Consider the following 21,829-nt stretch of genomic DNA (forward strand, 5'->3'; position numbering starts at 1 on the left):
GAATGAGAAGCATTCCTTTCATCTACTTCTTCAAGCTTTTTTTCTCTTTGTTTTAGAATATGTTGTGCCATGAGTTTTACATGGTATCAGAACTCTTCAATTGAAGAGCTCTGCTGCGCACTCTCTTTGTTCTTCCCCGATACAAGCATTGTTTCAATTCTCCCATGGCTTCACCCATCCGTCAGCACTAGAGGATTTGCTCAATCCTCATAGTCCATATTATGTGCATTCGAGTGAGAATCCATCAATCTCATTTGTTTCTTCTCTTCTTGATCCCACAAATTATAACTCATGGTGCAGATCAATGTCTATTGCACTCAGTGCGAAAAATAAGTTGGAGTTTATCGATGGTTCTTTGCCACCACCAGTACCTAATCATGCTCTTCATACTGTGTGGAAACGTTCCAACAATATGATGGTTTCATGGTTGATACATTCAGTATCACCTTTAATCAGACAGAGTATATTGTGGCTGGATAATGTCATTGATATTTAGAGAAATCTGAAATCAAGATATTCACAAGGTGATTTGTTGAGAATCTCAGAATTACAGTAGGAAGTTGCTTCCGTCAAACAGGGCGATGTCTCTGTCACAAAATACTATACAAAATTAAGAGTAATATGGGATGAATTAGAATCATATAGACCAAATCCAATATGTAGTTGTGTTCAAAAATGATATGTGATGCTCTTGTGTAGAAGCAAAGCTTCATGATGAATTAAGATTGATTCAAAGATGTTTTGATGATAACAAAGATGATAACAAAAGATGATGACAAAGGTGATGACAAAAAGCTCAAAGGCCAATCAAACAATGAGTTCAAGATATTCAAGATAGAATCAAGAACACTTCAAGATTCAAGAGGAAAGTTGATTTCAAGAATCAAGAATCAAGATTCAAGAGATCAAGATTCAAGACTTAAGACTCAAGAATCAAAAGAAGGCTTAATCAAGATAAGTATGAAAAGGTTTTCTCAAAAATTGAGTAGCACATGGATTTTTCTCAAAACATGTTTACCAAAGAGTTTTTACTCTCTGGTAATCGATTACCAGATTGTTGTAATCGATTATCAGTAGCAAAATGGATTTGAAAAAGTTTTCAAATGAATTTACAACGTTCCAATTGATTTCAAGATTACACTGATTTAGTAATCGATTACCAGTGATTGTTTCTGAATAAATCAAAAGATGTAACTCTTCAAATGGTTTTTTTTTTACCTTTTCAAATTGGTTTTTAGTTTTTCTAAAAGTTATAACTCTTCTAAATGGTCCTCTTGGCCAGACATGAAGAGTCTATAAAAGCAAGGCTTTGATTTGCTTTTCAATACACTTTTCCAATCAATCTCATACAATCCTTTACAAGCCTTGAATCTCTTTGAACTTCTTCTTCTTCTTTGTGCCAAAAGCTTTCCAAAGTTTTCTGGTTTTCTAAACCTTGAAAACTTGTGCTATTCATTCTTTTCATCTCTTCTCCCTTTGCCAAAAAGAATTCGCCAAGGACTAACCGCCTAAATTCTTTTTGTATCTCTCTTGTTTCTTTTCCAAAAGAACGAAGGACTAACCACCTGAATTCTTTTGCGTCTCCCTTCTCCCTTGTCAAAGAATTCAAAACGACACAGTCTGAGAATTCTTTTGATTCTTCCCATTCCCTTATACAAAAGTGTTCAAAGGACTAATCGCCTGAGAATTCTTTTGTATCCCCATTCACAAAGTATCAAAGGTTTAACCGCCTGAGATCTTTGTCTTAACACATTGGAGGGTACATCCTTTGTGGTACAAGTAGAGGGTACATCTACTTGGGTTTGACTGAGAACAAGAGAGGGTACATCTCTTGTGGATCAGTTCTAGTGGAGGGTACATCCACTAGGTTCAAAGAGAACAAAGCAGGGTACATCCCTTGTGGATCTTTGCTAGTAAAAAGATTTTTACAAGGTTGAAAGAAATTGATGAGAATCCTGAAATTGGCCAAATACAGGCTAAAGGCCCAAGTGGAGAAGGACGAAGGCCCAAGTGGAGAAGGATAAAGCCCCCGAGTGGAGAAGGATGAAGGCCCAGAGGCAGAGACACTATCAAGACTATTAATTGTTGCTAAAGGCCCAAACTAATTTAAAGGCCCAAGTTAAATATATTTTTAGTTATAATTTTTATTTATTGTAATTTTGGCCAAAACTGTTTAGAAGGCCCATGTCTATTTTTATCTTTTTGTTCAGATACACTATAAGTATTGGTTTTTATTTTCAATAAAGAAAAAACTTTTGGCATTTGATAAAATTTGGTGAGAGTTTCTCTCTAGGTTCCTGGTTGAACCAATTATCAGACTTATCAAGGTAAACCTTGTGGCGTCTACCCTGACTTATCTTCCTTCACCGGAAGTGGCGTCATCCAAACCTCCGTAGCCTGTATCAAACGATCCGCTCCTACTCAGGTTCACATCATCAGGTATCAGAGCTTCGGCCCTTGATACAAGTTCTATCCTATCCTATCCTATTTTTTTTCTTTGTAATTTGTCTAGGTTTGTGTTTTTGTCCTTGTTCTATTATTTGCATTCTTATTTACATCTTGTTTTGTTCTTGTTTGCCACTTGGGCCTTTAGCCTGTATTTGGCCAATTTCAGGATTCTCATAAAAAATCTCAAGGACCGCAGGTCGCTTGGGGACTGGACTGGATGTAGGCACGGGTTGTTGCCGAACCAGTATAAAAACTCTTGTGTGTTTGTCTCCTTCTTCCCTACTCTTTTACTTTCCGCTGTGCATTTTAATTTCCGCTTTTACTTTTGGTTAAGTTTCTCTTCTACTCCTTATTCTCTTAACAACATAAGTAAAAGCCTTAGAAGAGTAAATTTTTAATTAGTAAAGGTTTAGGAATAATTAATTCAACCCCCCTTCTTAATTATTCTGAGCCCACTTGATCCAACATCTTGTAATTGTGAAACAAAGAAAGGTACAAGATCAAGTTATGCAGTTCTTAAGAGGATTGAATGATTAGTACAGCAATGTCAGGTCCAATATACTGATGATGGATCCTCTTCCCTCAATTAATAAAGTTTTCTCATACGCTACTCAACAAGAAAGACAACTCAATGGGACTGTTAATTTGAATAATCTCAGCTTGATTAATGCTACTAGTGCTTCTCATTCTAGAAATTTGTGTAGCTATTATGGGAAGAATGGACATGTTGTTGAAGATTGTTGGAAAAAGAATGGCTATCCAAGTAATTTATCATCGAATAGAGGAAGAGGAGGTCAAACTTTTCATGGTAATGGTAGAGGCTCAAATGCTGACAGAAGCGGCAAAGTGTACAATTACTATGGTATCACTGGCCACACTAAGACAAAGTGCTTCAATAAACATGGATATTGTTAGTCGCTTTATATGACTAACTTTTGTATAGAAATCATTTTCCAAAGCTTGTATAGTTCCCCAATTTATGGTTATTTTGGGGTAAATTTTGTAAATAAAACTTGTTTTATGGTTAACGTTGTCTCTAGAACATTTCCATTGGATTTAATGATGAAATCTGTGCATTTTCAGGTGAAAAAGAGGCTAAATTTTGAATTGAAAAAAGTAGCAATTGGGCTAAGCTCAATAGTTGAGCCAAGCGCTTATCCACCGCTAAGCGCAGCTTCAGTGTGCTTAGCGCAAAGGAGAATCTGGCAGAGCATCAATATCAAAGCCGCGCGCTAAGTGCTGCGCTAAGGGCAGCAGGTGCCTTCAGCCAAGCTCAGCACAATACTGACGCTAAGCCCAATTCCACTTACTCGCACTAAGGGCGAGGGTGGCGCTAAGCGCAAGGTCACAAATTCTGAGCCTATTTAAAGTCTATTTTGTGCAGAATTAGGGTAGACACACCTTTTGAGACTGGGCACAGAATTTTAGGAGGCACTGGTGCACAACATTCCACAGTGCCTATTTTGGGAAAAGAGCCCTAGAAGCAGCAAAGAGGAACAACTTGTGCACTAAAGCCTAGGTCTTTTCGTTTGAGAGAGATTATTTAGTAGAGAGTGAGTGTGAGATGCTGAGAAGAGGAGGAGGAATCCCCCTTCTTGTGTAAGAAACTATCATTCTCTGCTTTTACTCTCATTTATTGTTAGGGTTTCTTTGTAATGGTTGGCTAAACAACCTAGTTGGGGATTTCTAATGAACAGCTGATGTAAATACATAATATCTAGTTGATTGTGTTTTCTGTGTTCAAAGATTATTTCAATGCTTAATGTTTGTATGCTTTTGGTTTGATCACCCAATTGTGTGCATAGTTAGGTGACTTTAGCATTGGGAAATGTACTATTGCCTTAGAACTTGATTGAAGCAAGATCGAAACTTAGTCTTAAATGAGGGATCTGCGAGTTAAGTTTTGGTTTTAATTATGTTGTTACAATAATGTTGTTTAGTTTAGGCCTAGTCTTAAATGAGGGATCTGCGGACGAAGCTTAGGCTAAATTAGGCTAAACTTTCGTAAGCTACTTGAGCTGAGTCTAGTCTTAAATGAGGGATTTGCGGACGAAACTCTGTTTAAGTTAGTCTACACCTAAGAGGGTTGTCTAAATCGGGCCTAGTCCAACAAGAGGGATTTGAGGACGAAGCTTGGATTAATTCAGCCTGACGAGGGATCGAGGGTTTAGTAATTTAGGCTACAACATAGAACACAAGAGCACGATTGATTAGAGAAATATATTTCTATGCATTAGCTTGTTTGTTAGAAAGACCCAACATTTCTACCTACTGTTGTCATTTTATTTACCTTGCATTTTATAGTTTTTAGCATAAAAGTTTAGTTTAAATTCTGTTTGAAATTATAACTCATGCATGTTCTCTCAACAATGCTTCGATTCTAAACTTAATTCAGGCTAACATTAGTTCCCTATGTTCGATACTCGGATTCATCCGTTTTAAATTTTAAATATTTGACGATCCGGTGCGCTTTCCAGTAAACCCTCATTGAAATTTCCTTGAGACATAAATGAACAAAAAGTAACTGCATTGGGGAGTCAACAGATATCCACCAGGATATCGTTTGCACAAGGCGCCTGGTGCTAATATCAATAACAGCTACAGAATCAATGAATAATGAGAATTCAGTAGCAGTAACTACAATTCATGAAGGACAGAATTCAGAAATGAAATTGACATCACAGCAATATCAAGCTCTAATGAGTTTGCTACAACAAACATCTACCATTGGATCTTCATCTTCTACATAGACAACCCATATCAATCAACTTGGTATAGTTCCTAAAATTGATTATGTTATAGGAAGTGTTTTACCTATAGTTTGCACCATAAACAATGATTTTGATCTCAATACTTGGCTCCTTGACTCGGGGGCTACTGATCACATTGCATCTTCCCTTGATTTATATAGTGAGTGTAAACAGATTTCTCCCATCACTATTAGCCTTCCTAATGGAGAACAACTGATTGCTAAAAACTCTGGGACTGTGCATATTTCAGAATTTCTTGTTCTGACTAATGTGTTGTATCTACCTAATTTCAATTTCAATTTGATCTCCATTTCCAAATTGACTAATTCCATGCATTATCAGCTTGTACTCTTGGCTAATAAATGTCTGATACAGGAAATCTCCACCAATAGGATGATTGGTACAGTTGATGTTGAATCTAGTTTGTACAAACTCAAGTCAACCTCTAGCCATCACAACAGTACATCCCTTGCTATACTCAATCCCTCCAATTATGTCAATTCTTGTAATAAAATACTCATTGATATATGGCACTACGGATTAGGACACTTATCCAATGAAAGAATGTTAGCCATGAAACAATATTATCACATTTTAAATTCTGCCAGAGACATTATCTGTGATGCTTATCACAAAGCCAAACAAAAGAAATTGATTTTTCCCGTTAGCAGTTCTCATTCTCTTTCTCCCTTTGCTTTAATACATGTTGATATTTGGGGCCCTTGTTCAACCACTTCTATACATGGTCATAAATATTTTCTTACTATTGTTGATTATCATACTAGATTTGTTTGGGTTTTGCCAATGTCTTCTAAAGATGAAACTCAATCTCTTTTACAAGGTTTAATTAAATCTGTTGATAGGCAATTTGATACAAAAGTTAAAGCTATTCGCTCAGATAATGGTGTCGAATTTATCATGAGTCATTTCTTCCAAGCCACTGGTATTATTCATCAAACAACCTGTGTTGAAACTCCCTAACAAAATGGGATTGTCGAAAGAAAACATCAATGTTTACTTAATGTAACTCGAGCCCTTTTGTTTCAATCTAACCTTCCAAACATTTTTTGGTCCTATGCTTTACTTCATGTTGTTACTTTGATGAATATCATTCCTACACCTTTTCTGAAAAATGAGTCCCCATATCAAAAACTCTATTCTGCATTATATGATGTTAATTTACTTCGAGTTTTTGGCTGTCTATGTTACACTAGCACTCTCAGTGCTAACAGAAAAAAGCAAGATCCTAGAGCCTTACCTTGTGTGTTTCTAGGTTTTAAATCCCACAAGAAAGGTTACATAGTGTACAATCTCCATACACAAACCATTGAAGTATCTCGAAATGTCATTTTTTATGAGAACTGTTTTCCCTTTTCCACTCTCAACATTAATGACCCTACCATTCTTGCTCACCCTTCCATCACTACCCATAATCCACAAGCCTTTTCTTCCCCTATAGATTCCCTTTCTCCTACACCTTTACCTCCTCAACCTAAACCTATATCTATTGACCATCCATATACTGAACCCACCTCCTTTGAACATTCCCTTCGTAAGACTGACAGAGTCCAAACCAGACCCATCAAATACAATGACTATCAAACCATTAAAGAACAATTATGTAGGTGAATTTGTTCCATATTTAAACAACATTGTTAAATCATTGCATGATAGACTGAAGAAAAACCCCCTTCTTGGTTTGACCTCCATACTTAAATTGTCAAAGACATCAAACTTAAAGTCCAATCCATAAAATGTCTGTATCTCCCTATCCCACAGGCATTCAAAATTGTTGAAACTGATGCATCTGACATAGGTTATGGTGGTTTCCTTAAACAAAGAATCCATGACCAAGAGCATGTCATTGCATATACATTAAAACATTAGAATTCTACACAACTAAAATATTTAATTGTTAAAAAAGAAGTTTTAGCAATTGTTTTGTGCATTTCCAAATTTCAATCAGATTTATTAAATAAAAAATTTTAATCTGGGTTGATTGTAAGTTAGCCAAAGATATTTTACAAAAGGATGTTAAAAACCTTGCCTCGAAACAGATTTTTGCAAGATGGCAAGCAATTTTAAGTGTCTTTGATTTTGACATAGAATATATCAAGGACACCTTAAACTCTCTGCCTAGCTACCTTACCCGTGAATTATTACAGAAAAGTGATAATGCCTCCTAAGGCAGCAGGGACCTCCCTGAGAGGAGGTCGAAGTTCAGGGAAAGGATTCAAGCTAGCTCTACCAGAGCCAACTACCAAGAAATCATCTTCAAAATCTTCTGGGTCACCAACCCAGGCTGGGTCATCCACCCAGAAAACCAAAGTTGAATGGTCATCAACCCAAATCATCTCAGTTAAACCTGAGTCATACACTCAGGAATCCCCCAAATCGACAACCGCCAAACAAACATCGGCCGACTATGCTTGGTCAATCCAAATACAATAGGCCCTCCAAGAAATGAGTCTGACCAAAATTCCAAAATTAACCAAGAAAACCTGGGCTGAAACAAACCTACAGAACATCATTCAAGATACAAAAATTTCCAAAATAACTATTAATTCTAAAGGGAAAAAAACCCTAGCCCATACCCAAACACCTTCCACAAAGCAGACTAACATTTATGTTCACAAAAACAAATTTTCAACTATTTTATAGATGGAACCTGAATTTTGGGATAAAAATCCATTTAAAGCGACAGATAAGGCGTTCCCATCAGACTTTCATTTCAAACCAATAGCAGTCAACAAGACCAGAACCTTCTATGAAATTATTTTGGTAGACTCAAATTCAGTGTCTATCAAACATTTCAAAGACCCAAAGGATCAATCGTTGAACACTCACTCAACAATTCAAATATTAAAAGTGCTTCAACCAAGACATTTTGGTTCGGACTTAAAAAAAGGAAAGAAATTTTCAGTGCCTTTTGATCCTATAGGTTATACCTATTGGGATTACGTTGAGGCTTGGACCAAGGTTTTCTGGCATTAGAACACACGCTTCAAGCACTCGTGGCACATATATTTCAAGACTAACACAGTCTACAATTTCCCAAACTAGTTTCTCGAATGGTGGGATTTCTTTGGACCAATACCTGAGATTTTCCCAAAGCAGGTTCAACAAGGATTTGCTCAATTTAAAAAACAATATACTTCCCAAGAACCACGAATTCCAATGAACCTTAAATATTTTTAGCCGACTCTAGATCAAAAGAGAGCCTGGCCAAGAATCTCAAAGAAGTTCTCCAAATATTACAAGAGGAAGAAGGCTCTTCATCAAAGAAGGAAGAGGCAAGTTCATCAGAAGAAGAATTAGAAGAAGACCCTTTCTACCAAAATGAAGATTATTGTTTTGGTATCCCTTTAAATGATGATTAAAAGTTAATTGTAATTACAGTCACATAATTTTTTGTATTTTTAATCTTGTAATAGTTCTAGGCAACCTGTCCTATAGCAAATAAGTACCAGTCAAAACTACAAGTCATGTAACAAACAGTCAAATAGTTTCGGTCAAAACTGCCGGTCTTATAGCAAAATTTTGGCTCTATAAGGAGTCATCAACCATAATGTGAGGCACCCTTTGATTCATCCATTTTCAGGAGTCTTAAAAGAGAGTTGCTCTGCATAAGAAAAACTTAGTAAGCTCTTCTTTTGATTTGAATAAATTTGAAGTTTTCTACCATCTCCCTTTTGCCCCTTCTGTCGATCTTGTGCGGCTCTGCCGCCGCTTCGGTTTCTTTGTTTGCGAAAACCTAGGATTTGTAAGCCTGTAAAGGTGTGTCCTTGATACTTGTTTTGAAAACTGCATCTTCATCTTTCATATTGCATCATTCTTACTTTCTATTTGTCCGTCTGATTCTTTTCCGTTGATCTCTTGTATCAGAGCCTGATGGGGAAGTAGGAATACTATCCGTAAGGACATAACTGATTTCATGGATATGAACTTATGTACAATAACTTGTTTCGTCAATGTATAGTACTTTTAAACTAAACAATATGTTTGAACAGTATTTTCTGGAAGCACAATAGTCTGATATTTTAGTTGAATGATACTGTAGCAGTAAGACTCGTGGTTGAGAAAGGACAGTAAGGCTAAGGTGTATTGTTCAAATAAAATATTAAAACATAATATACTCGTGGCTATAGAAGTAGTGTTCAAACTATGTTGTCTGTTTTTATAAAAAAAAAAGAGTAAAAATTTTTATTTATCAAATCCAAGAAATTTAGTAACATATATACTTACGGATACATTTCTATGAAACCATATGATGACAAAGATACTAGAGGATGTTTTAAATATGTCTCGTCTTTTACATTCTTTCTCCTGTATATATTTTAGATCTAACTCATTTTCATATTCATCCTCAAACAATTCCCAAAGAAATGTCAATTTACTCAATGAACAAGAAAACCAGACCCATGAGGTCACCCCAAAACACAATCTCATCGATGAGGAGGTCCGATTCGAAGATATAAATCAAAACATAGATGACTGGAATATTCCAGAAATCTCTCAGGACACACTGTATGTTCCTGAAATAATTAAAGACAAACATAACTTTGATTACATAATCAAAACTGTAAAAAATAATATTCCTCTAGGACAAGATATAGGGGAAGAATTTCACTTACTTTCAAAAAACTCAATTTATGAACATAGCCATAAATACAAATATTTACACATCGGTTGTGTACAAGTAGCCATCAAGCCCTTAATTGATATGGGCATAGATGTTGCAGTTTTAATGTGCCTTAGAGACATTAGGCATAACAAATTTGAAGATTCCTTAATAGGAATAGTAGAAACAAGCCTATGATAAGGTCCGGTCTACTTCAATTGTTATCCAAACAAAACAGTGAGTCTGATGGACAGGAACATTCTTGACTCTCTATTCTTAAGCATCCACTTTCATGGCCTTGACATGAAAGAAGGATCAATTCCAACAACTTTAATCTATAGGATCCAGTACAAAGTCATGAACACTTGTATGTCTAGAGTCCTATTAAAACCTCAAAGAGGAGAGACAACTTTGTTTATCACTGATATGAAAAAGGAAAATGTTTCTCCTGAGAACAATAAAATGGGATGAGGTAACTCTTCCTGAAAAATGGGTCATGGATAAGGTCACACCGTCTATCCCCCGACCCGCTCCAACAATAGAACAAATTAAACAAGACAACTTCGGTAAGGTAGAGATAACCTTCAATAGGAGAAATTCTTTCTCATCAAGGATAGAAGCCTCTAGGTCTGAATATGAGTCATCCAGAAGGTCTTTCTCGGTGAGAACCTGTTCAATTCCAGTAGCATTAACCAGATCTGAGTCACATAACCAGTTCCCTGCTGTAAACCTCCAAGGATTAGATACCACATCTAGTATACCTAGAACAACATACAACCAAGAATAGGAGGACGACCAAAAGTTGATCCAATCCCCAACTTATTCCTTTATGCATGAACCTTATGATGTTATCTGACAACTTTAGCATTGATAAGGAAACTCTTAGGAAAGACTTTTATTCTTCGGAGATTGAACCTCAAAGGAGATGGTTTTTTCAACATTTTAAGGGTCCAAACAGAAAACAAATCCAAGACAAGTTCTATGAATTTTTCGAAAGAGTCAAAATTAATGTTCTTTTCTTTGATTGGTTTCAAGCTTATACCATTAAAGAAGATATAGATTACACGTGGAAACAAGATATCATAGGTGATCCAACAACCAACGCCATTTGGCAAATTAAAGACGGTGAGATAATCCAATCAGAATTACCTCCCACAACACAATTCCAATTACCAAAAGTCAAAGACAGCAATGATAGACCTGTTATGGCCAGTCCATTTAAGACAAAAGGACATAAATCCAATAAATTCCAAACACTGGAAAACACCCTTCAAACTATATTATCAACGTCCAACTACCCCTGACCTTCTACTAGAAGAAAGAGGTGAGAATAATTTTAAAAGCTTTAGTGCAAATAACATTTACGAATGGAACATAGATGCCCAAACGGAGTACAATATCATGAATACACTCCAACACATGACCATGGTAGTCACAGCCTACCAAACATCCCATGAGTGTTCGGAAGAAACCATTATTGATATCTTAGTGGCAGGATTTTCCGGATAGTTAAAAGGTTGGTGGGATAATTATCTCACTAATGAGGAAAAATAAAAAAATTTATGACGCAGTTAAGACGGATCTCAATGGAAAAGTCATTACTAATGACGATAATAAAGACATTCCTGACGTTGTTAATACATTGATATTTACAATAGCCCAACATTTTATTGGAGACCCATCTCTCTGGAAAGATAGGTCTACAGAATTATTATCAAATCTTAAGTGTAGAACTTTAGTAGATTTTAGATGGTATAGAGATACTTTCCTGACTAGAGTTTACACTAGAGAAATAGTCAACAACCTTTTTGGAAAGAAAAATTTCTAGCCGGTCTTCCAAGATCATTAGGAGATAAGGTTAGAGATAAAATTCATAGCCAGCCTGCTAATGGAGACATTCCATTTGAGAGTTTAAGTTACGGTCAATTAATTTCTTATGTCCAGAAAGTGGCCCTAAAAATCTGTCAAGATGACAAAATTCAAAGACAATTAGCCAAAGAGAAAGCTCAAACAAAGAGGGACTTAGGATCTTTCTACGAACAATTTGGACTACCAACTTGTCCAAAACAAAAGAAACAACAAAGCTCTACAAAAGAAACCCAAGAGAATAAAATTTCCCACAACAAGAGATTTCCAAGAAGGAGATACTCGCACAAACCCTCGACTAGCAAAGAAATAGAAAATCCTAAACAAAAATTAAAATAAAAAATGACGTGTTACAATTTTGGAAAACAAGCCCACATTAGCAAATATTGTAGGTTAAAGAAAAAAATTAATAAATCTTAACCTAGAACCAACCATTGAAGAGCAGATTAATAATTTGCTCATAGAAATTTCGGAGGAAGAAACAGAAACTTAATCCTCCATACTCTCTGATGAAAACCTCAACATAATTCAACAAGATGACCAACCATTGCCTACGGATGATGAAAGAAAGATCAACACCCTAACAAGAGAACAAGATCTCTTGTTTGAGGCAATTAATGCCATACCTGATCCCTAGGAAAAGAAGGTTTTCCTAGAAAAATTAAAGAAAACTCTAGAAACCAAATCCAGACAAAAAGATTTTATTACAAACAATAAATTTGATGATAGTAACATATTCAAAAGGTTACAAAACACTTCAGCTAAACCAACAACAATCCAGGATCTCCAAACAGAAATTAATAATTTAAAAAGAGAAGTTAAAGAACTTCGCCAACAATAAGAAATTCATCAAATTATCCTTTCCCAACTCGATGAAAGCAGTGATTCTGAGAGTACTGAAAAGGATATAGAAAATCAAACTGAAAATCTGGAAGATGATATGTTTATGGGATTAATCAACAAGATTAAAATCTAAAAATTTTACATAAACATTAGAATCATTATTAATGATTTCTTCTTAGATACTATGGCCCTATTTGACATAGGGGCAGATTCAAATTGTATTTTGGAAGGATTAGTTCCTATAAAATTCTTCGAAAAAACCTTAGAAAAACTGAGTAAAGCAAATGGATCAAAATTAAAAATTAATTACAAGTTATCAAGTGCCATAATCGAAAACCAAGGTAACAGGATTAACACAAATTTTCTTCTGGTAAAAAAACCTTAAGAACGAAGTAATCCTAGGTACTCCATTTATTATAGCACTTTTCCCCCTTCAGATATCTAAAGAGGGAATAACTACAAACCCTTTAGGAAGAAAAATTGAATTCAATTTTTCTACTAAACCAATCTCCGAAAACATAAATTTCATAGAAAATAAAATCAACCAAATCAACTTCTTAAAAGAGGAAGTATCCTTTAATAACATTCAAATGCAATTAGAGAAACCCCAAATAAAAGAGAAAATTCAATCGTTATTACATCATATCGAATCAACCATTTGTTCCGACTTGCCACATGCATTTTGGAATAGGAAAAAACACATTGTTGATCTTCCTTATGAAAAGGACTTCATGGAAAAACAAATTCCCACAAAAGTTAGGCCAATCCAAATAAATGAAGAACTTCTCCAATACTGCCAAAAAGAAATTAAGAATTTGCTTGATAAAGGCTTAATTAGAAAGAGCAAAAGCCCATGGTCTTGTGCGGCTTTCTATGTCAATAAACAAGCTGAGCTTGAGCGGGGTACACCTCGCCTAGTTATAAATTAGAAACTTTTAAATCAAGCCTTACAGTGGATTAGATATCCTATTCCAAACAAAAAGGACTTGCTTAACCGATTAAATTCAGCAAAAAATTTCTCCAAATTTGATATGAAATCTGGATTTTGGCAAATTCAGATCCAAGAATGAGATAGGTACAAAATAGTCTTCACTGTACCTTTCGAGCAATATGAGTGGAATGTAATGCCATTCAGACTGAAGAATGCCCCTTCAGAATTTCAAAAAATTATGAATGATATTTTCAATCCTTATTCAAAATTTGTCATTGTCTACATAGATGATGTTTTAATCTTTTCCCAAAATATTGACCAACATTTCAAAAATCTTCAGACCTTCATTCATATCATTAAACAAAATGGTTTAGTGGTCTCTAAATCAAAAATCAATCTCTTCCAAACTCGGATTAGGTTCCTTGGTCATAACATATATCGGGGAACAGTCATTCCAATAGACAGATCAATAGAATTTGCCAGCAAATTCCCCAACCAAATCTTAGACAAAACCCAGTTGCAAAGATTTCTCAGTTGTCTGAATTATGTAGGTGAATTTGTTCCATATTTAGACAACATTGTCAAACCACTGCATGATAGGCTGAAGAAAAACCCGCCTTCTTGGTCAGACCTTCTTACTCAAACTGTTAAAGACATCAAACTTAGAGTCCAATCCATAAAATGTATGTATCTCCCTATCCCACGGGCTGGGTCATCCATTGAGAAAACCAAAGTTGAAGGGTCATCGACCCAAATCATCTCAGTTAAACCCGAGTCATCTACTCAGGAATCCCCCAAACCGGCAACCGCCAAACAAACATCGGCCGGCTATGCTTGGCCAATTGAAACACTTCAGGCTCTTCAAGAAATGAGTCTGACCAAATTCCCAAAAATAATCAAAAAAATCTTGGCCAGACATTGCTTCAGAATCTGACAATGATTCTAAACCAAACTTACAAAGCATGATCCAGGATACATCAATGACCAAAACAACTATCAATTCTAAAGGGAAACAAACCCTAGCCAAAACTCAAACACCATCCACCAAACAAACTAACAATTATATTTATAAAAACAAATTTTCAACTATTTTGCATATGGAACCTGAATTTTGGGACAAAAACCCATTTAAGGCAACAGCCAAGGCATTCTCGTCAGGATTTCATTTCAAACCAACCACCATCAATAAGACAAGGACTTTTTATGAACTGATATTGGTAGACTCAAATTCAGTGTCTATCACGCATTTCAAAGACCCAAAAGATCAAATGTTGAACACCCACTCAACAATTCAAATCCTAAAGGTTCTTCAACCAAGACATTTTGGTTCAGACTTAAACAAAGGGAGAAAATTTTCAGTACCATTTGACCCTGTAGGTTATACCTATTGGGATTATGTTGATGCTTGGACCAAAGTTTTTTGGCACCAAAACACCCGCTTCAAGCACTCATGGCTAATATATTTCAAAACTAACACAGTCTATAACTTCCCAAATTGGTTCTTACAATGGTGGGATTTCTTTGGTCCAATTCCGAAGATTTTCCCAAAGCAGGTTCAACAAGAATTTGCTTAGTTTAAAAAACAATACAATTCTCAGGAATCACGAATTCTAGCAGATCTTAGATGTTTTTCCCGTTTTGCTCTGTCATGGATTTTTTCATGGCAATATCGTTACAGTAAAACGAAGAAAAAAAACCAATATCCATCACTACAGAGGCATGAATTTGTAAAATGGTGGACTCAGTTTGATTCGTCCAAGGCTAATCAAGAACAAGTGAAGCCCTGGTTCCAATCCTATCCAGAATTTCTCAAAGCAGCCGATCCAAAAACTTATGTGTTTTTGAACCAAAAGTCTCATCTGGCTGCATTTTTAGCAGGATCAAAATCAAAAGAAGTCCTGACTAAAAATTTTAAAGAAGTTCTACAAATGTTGCAACTAGAAGAAGGTTCTTCCTCAAAGAAGGAAGAAACAAGTTCTATTGAAGAAGAAGAAGATCCTTTTTACCAAAAGGAAGATGATTGTTTTAGTATCGGTTTAGATTAAATTTAATTGTAATTACAATCACATAACTGTTTGTATTTTTTCTTGTAATAGTTATGGACAATACTACCTGTCCTGTAGCAAATAAGTACTGGTCAAAACTACCAATCATGTAACAAATAGTCAAATAGTTTCGGTCAACCGGTCAAAACTACTGGTCTTATAGAAAATTTTTGGCTCTGATACCGGAGATCAGCGAAAAAGGATCAAACGGACAGATATGAAGTAAGAATGATGCAGTATGAAAGATGAAGATGCATTTTTCAAAACAAATATCAAGGACACACCTTTACAAGCTTACAAATCCTAGGTTTTCGCAAACAAAGAAACTGAAGTAGCGGCAGAGTCACACAGGATCGGTGGAAGGGGGAGAAGGGAGATGATAGAAAACTTCAAATTTATTCAAATCGAAAGAAGAGCTTACAAAGTTTTTCTTATGCAGAGCGCCTCTCTCTCAAGACTCCTGAAAATGGCTGAATCAAAGGGTGACTCACATTATGGTTGAGGACTCCTTATATAGTCAAAATTTTGCTATAAGACCGGTAGTTTTGACCGGAACTATTTGACTGTTTGTTACATGACTTGTAGTTTTGGCTAGTACTTATTTGCTACAGGACAGGTAGTATTGCCCGGAACTATTACAAGATTAAAAATACAAACGGTTATGTGACCGTAATTACAATTAACTTTTAATCATCATTTAAAGGGATACCAAAACAATCATCTTCGTTTTGGTAGAAAAGGTCTTCTTCTAATTCTTCTTCTGATGAACTTGCCTCTTCCTTCTTTGATGAAGAGCCTTCTTGAACCTGCTTTGAGCAAATCTCAGGAATTGGTCCAAAGAAATCCCACCATTGGAGAAACCAGTTTGGGAAATTGTAGATTATGTTAGTCTTGAAATATATGAGCCAGGAGTGCTTGAAGCGTACGTTCTGATGCCAGAAAACCTTGGTCCAAGCCTCAACGTAATCCCAATAGGTATAACCTACAAGATCAAAAGGCACTGAAAATTTCTTTCCTTTGTTTAAGTCCGGACCAAAATGTCTTGGTTGAAGCACTTTTAATATTTGAATTGTTGAGTGAGTGTTCAACAATTGATCCTTTGGGTCTTTGAAATGTTTGATAGACACTGAATTTGAGTCTACCAAAATAAGTTATAGAAGGTTCTGGTTGTGTTGACTGCTGTTGGTTTGAAATGAAAGTCTGACGGGAACGCCTTAGCTGTCACCTTAAATGGGTTTTTATCCCAGAATTCAGGTTGTATCTGCAAAACAGTTGAAAATTTGTTTTTATAAATATAATTGTTAGTTTGGTTTGGGTCTGGACTAGGGTTTGTTTCCCTTTAGAATTAATAGTTATTTTGGTTTACCAACAGTTCTGTAGTCATTTATCTTGTGGTTTACCAACAGATGGAGAAGTAATTAGTGGTCCATATTGTTGATGCTGCCACTGAGAATCCTATAATTGCATGTTCATTTCTATTGTGGTTTACCAACAGATGGAGAAGTAATTAGTGGTAATGTGATATACTATTTAAAATGAATCCTATTTACTTATTGAAATTTAAATTTAGATATTTTGTTTTAAGTTAATTTTCCTTCAGGAATATTAAGGATGTTGGTATGGTTCTCAGCTTTAAAATACTGAAGGAATGACAATCAAGTGTCTATTATAATTGATAATGTAACTTTGTACCAAAGATGGAATCCAAATGAAAAATTTCTTGTTTTGTCTCCTACCCTTTCACTTGTGTGTTTTTCCCCCAAAGCCGGAATATTAAAAATTTTAAACTTATTTCATAAAAGAGATTCAAATAATAATTTGTCCATCCTCCGAAGTCTCAATATGGTTTAGTTAAGTCAGTAACTTGGAAGCAACATACGTGTATACTTTAGTGCTTTTTATTAAAGACTAATCATTTCTCTGCAATCATATTGTAGATAATTGTTTCAATTTAGCAATACAATATCTTTCACAGATACTATTAATTATCACAGCTTGGATCTATTCGCATCTCTTTATCCCTTTGCAACCTATCTGTTGGAGGGTTGAGACCATAGAATTGGAAATCTCCTTTTTTTGGCTGACATGGGAGTTAGTGTGTCCTTTGAAATTTGTTTAGAATATTAAAGTTGTTGTATAGACCATTTTACTCAATTATTTGAAGAAAACGGTCTCGGCTTTTCAAGTACTGATGTGTAGAGTGATCTTTAGTAGTTTTCAGTTATTTCATTAGTTGCAATAAGTTCTAGTACTTTGATTGGCCTCTTGTGTGCCTGTTACTTATTATCTACATCTACTTTTTCAGGTATGAGGCAGGATGTCAATGTTCTGATCTTTCTAGACGTTAGAAAAACATTAAAAGGTATGATATGACAATATTCCAAACATGTTCTGAAGTGAATGTCTACAAGTTCATCTTGAAATGTTGAATTTTTTTGTTGTTTGTTGATAGTCAATAAAATCTACAACAAATAAGACCACTGATTGCTACTTCTCTATATATTATTTCAGAAGGTATGAAGCTTTACATTTCTGACAACAAGGTGATCTTGACAGAAGGTTTTGATGGTGTTGTTCCTCCCAAGTATTTTGAAAAGATAAAATCATGACCGAGCAGATAGTCCGTTCCTTTTTAAAGTTCTCTTACAATTTTGCTTTTACTTAAGATCACAGGACGTTGAGGATTACCAGATGATTGTGTAAACTTCTCACAATAATTACTATTTGATTCCTAATTTTTGTTGTTTTTAATGATTCAGTTAAGTTTACTTTGGGTCATTAAGTTATATATACTATGTTTTTTTTTTGTCAGATTGAGTTATATATGTGTAAAGATTTTTTTTACGGAATATAAGTGTGTAAATACTATGCAGGGGTCACATTCATATTTATGCATTTTTTTTAAATAACATTTATTTGTTTAGAAATAAATCATAAAACATGAGATAAAATCAAATATTTTGAACATAAGCAAAAAATAATATATATATATATATATATATATATATATATATATATATATATATATATATATATATATATATTTCTAAATTTTAAAAATAGTTCATATATAAAATTTAAAAAAGTAGATTACTTCTTCTAAATCAATTATCAGGAAGCATGCTTTTTTATCAATTGATTTAGTTGATTGATTAGAGGGCATGAATTGTCATCTTTTTCTTTCTTTTATATTCCGAACATTTAGCCAAAAAGAAGTAGATGTGTTTCTCTTCAAAGATCAGCGCATGAAAAAAAATGTATTTGGTTGTCATCTAAATCTCACGAGGGATTGAATACAATCTAAAATGTGGAAAACTATGGAAGAATGACGTCATCTTAAGGCCACAATTAGGTCAAATTTCCTAGAAAGAAAATATTATTTTAATCCGGTAGAATTGTAGAAGGTATGAAGCTTTACATTTTCTGATAATAAGGTGATCTTAATAGAAGGTTTTGATGGTGTTGTTCCTCCCAAGTATTTTGGAAAGATAGAATCATAGCCGGGAAAACAATCCATTCCTTCTTAAAGTTCTCTTACAATTTTTCTTTTACTTACGATCATAGTACGTTAAGGATCACTAAATGATTGTGTAAACCTCTTACAAGAATTACTATTTGATTCCTAGTTTTTGTTTTTGTTTTTTTTTATGATTCATATAAGTTTACTTTGGATCATTGAGTTATATATACTATGTTTTTTTTGCCGGATTGAGTTATATATGTGTGTGTGCGTGTAAAGAAAGAGCATTATGTAACATTATGAGTTATATTTTCTTGTTGAATTTTTAACTATTCATCCTTCAAAATTATGCTAATTACCCTTTTAATCAGTTTTATAGTTTTTAATCAATTTTTTAAGCTTATCCTGATTTTATAGTTTTATGAATACTATGCAGGGGTCACATTCAAATTTATACATTTTTTAAATAACATTTTTTCTTAAAAATAAATCGTGAGATAAAATCAAATATTTTAAACATAATCAAACAATAAAAATTATATTTATATTTCTAATATTTTAAAAATAATTCATATATATATATATGTATATATATATATATAAAAGTAAATTACTTTTTTTTAATCAAATGTCAGAAAGCAAAAAATGGTACAAATTTGCTTTTTTTTATCAATTGATTTAATTGATTGATTAGAGTGTGAATTATCATATCTTTTTCTTTTATGTTCCGAACATTTAGCCAAAAAGATGTAATAGATGCCTTTCGCTTCAAAAATCAGGGCATGAAAAAAAATGTATTTGGTTGTCATCTAAACCTCACAAGGGATTGAATACAATCTAAAATGTGGAAAACTATGGAAGAATGACGACATCTTAAGGTCACAATTAGATCAAACTCGCCAGAAAGAAAGTATTATCTTAATCCGGTAGAATTGCAATTTTCTCCAATTTCATGGGAACACTAATACCTAAAGAATGCAGTATGACCCGAAAGATCTAGATAGCCTAAAAACTTCGTACCCCATTGCCCAGAAGGTATGGGGGAGGGATATTGTACGCAGCCTTACCCTTGCATATGCAGAGAGGCTGTTTCCGGATTCGAACCCATGACCAACAAGTCACCAAGACACAACTTTACCGCTGCACCAGGGCTCGCCCTCAAAGATCTAGATAGCCTGCTACCAAAAAATTTATACAAGAGTATATGAAGACAACTTTACACTACTGATCAAATCATGCATGCACCAATCCCTTATGTGGCAAAAAAGGCACAATGTACGCATGATTCATTCCCCAACATCCCAGTAGATATTTAACTGCTTTTCATTGACTTTTAAGAAAATCCTTCAAGGAAAATGGTGGAGGCTCCCCATCCTGCAATGAGCAAATGAAGGAATCAGTTTGAAACACTGACTAATTAATTTGTGGACAATAAAGTAGTTACATCTCTTGTTGCACTTGTGCACGGGTGCTTACGTGCTCTTAAAAATAGATGAGCAACCAAATGGTTTATCAGTTGGACAGAATTAGTGTCAAAGCTTAAATTGCAAAAGCTATTCCGTGAAAAATAGCCAACATATGCTGCCATCGAAAACTAAAACTGAAACAGGAAATGCCTAACCTCCTGGCTTAAGCATTGTCTAACTACTGGGGTATGTTGTATAAGCCGCTCCATGGCAGTGTGGATGGGAAGGTTAAAGTGTGCTGGCCATCACCAACATCAACAGAAAAAATAAACAAAAAGACAAAGACTATATAGATCATATTTAGCAGGGATAGAACAAAGTATTGAGATTTGCAATAAAATATATATTAAGTATACAGAGTATAATGAAGTTAACCAACCGAGAATAGTTTGATTCAAACTATCCACAACTTGTTGCCGATAGTCTAAGCCAATCAGATGAAACATTTGGCATTCCACTGGATTCTAATAAGCAAGAAGGGACATAAAACCCTGAAACAAGGGCAGCTTTATGTTTACTTCAACCTTAAAAGCACACTCATGTATCAATAAATTGTTAGCAAAAGGTAAACATACTTCTATTTTTTCCATATATTTCTGCTTCTTCACACTAAAAGGACTCTACTTGGTCTGAGCAAACTCCAAAGCTTCTGCCCTGCCAATAACATGAGATTCTATGAAAGCAAGAAGTTTGCAACATGCTCTCTAGGAAGTAAAATTAATCTCATCTTACCATTCCTTAGAGCAGACAAGGTCTACCAAATGAAGGCTTAGAAGATCAAACAGCAAATCGTTATTGTCCTCCAGAATATCCTGTGCCAGCTGCCCTGTGAGCTCAATAGCCTTAAGTACATTTCCCTCCGATGCATGGTGAAAGATTCCTAAAGATGAATGAAATTTATCCATCAAGGAGGCCTTACTACCTATAATATGCTCCAATTACAAACAATTTAGATTTAGGAAGCAATCCCCAGCATCCTCTGCAAGTGGAGAGGAGGGGAGAAATATTAAAAAGTCAAGAGAATGCAACAAGATATGTTAGTTCAAAGGTATGCAAGAAAACAGTAGGTTTGACAAAACTCAGACAACATTGTCAAAAACCAATAAATGTTTCAAGTGGCATTAAGAGCAAAAATTGATTCAGCACCCTTCAATTAGAGGTCCAGTAATCCAATGCTCATGTTTATATGATACAAATCTCTCAACTGTGACAACTAAGCAGGGTTTGAAGTGACACAAATCTCTCAATTTGTGTAATTTTTTGTAATAATTCATTGAATATTTTTAAGTGAACAAATGTCATAAGAAATTAAACTTTATTAAAATTAATAAATAAATATTGCCCACTCAATTTTTATATTTAATTTTTTCCTTTTTATTAAAAACTTTATTATTGTAAT

General features: G+C 34.6%; 1 protein-coding gene and 1 pseudogene across 1 annotated transcript in view; one reads left to right on the top strand and one right to left on the bottom strand.

The window, feature by feature from the left end:
- LOC100795797 (tRNA 2'-phosphotransferase 1-like) overlaps positions 1-18,333 on the top strand; it is a 108,314-nt gene extending 89,981 nt beyond the window's left edge. Inside the window, exon 14 of the mRNA XM_014769315.3 lies at positions 18,016-18,333. Coding sequence (XP_014624801.1) covers positions 18,016-18,113 — 98 coding nt within the window. The 3' untranslated portion in view covers positions 18,114-18,333. The remainder of the gene's footprint in view (positions 1-18,015) is intronic.
- Positions 18,334-20,186: 1,853 nt separating this feature from the next.
- Positions 20,187-21,604, bottom strand: LOC121173787 (glucose-induced degradation protein 8 homolog; annotated as a pseudogene).
- Between the last annotated feature and the right edge of the window lie 225 nt (positions 21,605-21,829).

Source organism: Glycine max, chromosome 17 (assembly GCF_000004515.6).
Source record: "Glycine max cultivar Williams 82 chromosome 17, Glycine_max_v4.0, whole genome shotgun sequence".
Lineage (NCBI taxonomy): Eukaryota > Viridiplantae > Streptophyta > Magnoliopsida > Fabales > Fabaceae > Glycine > Glycine max.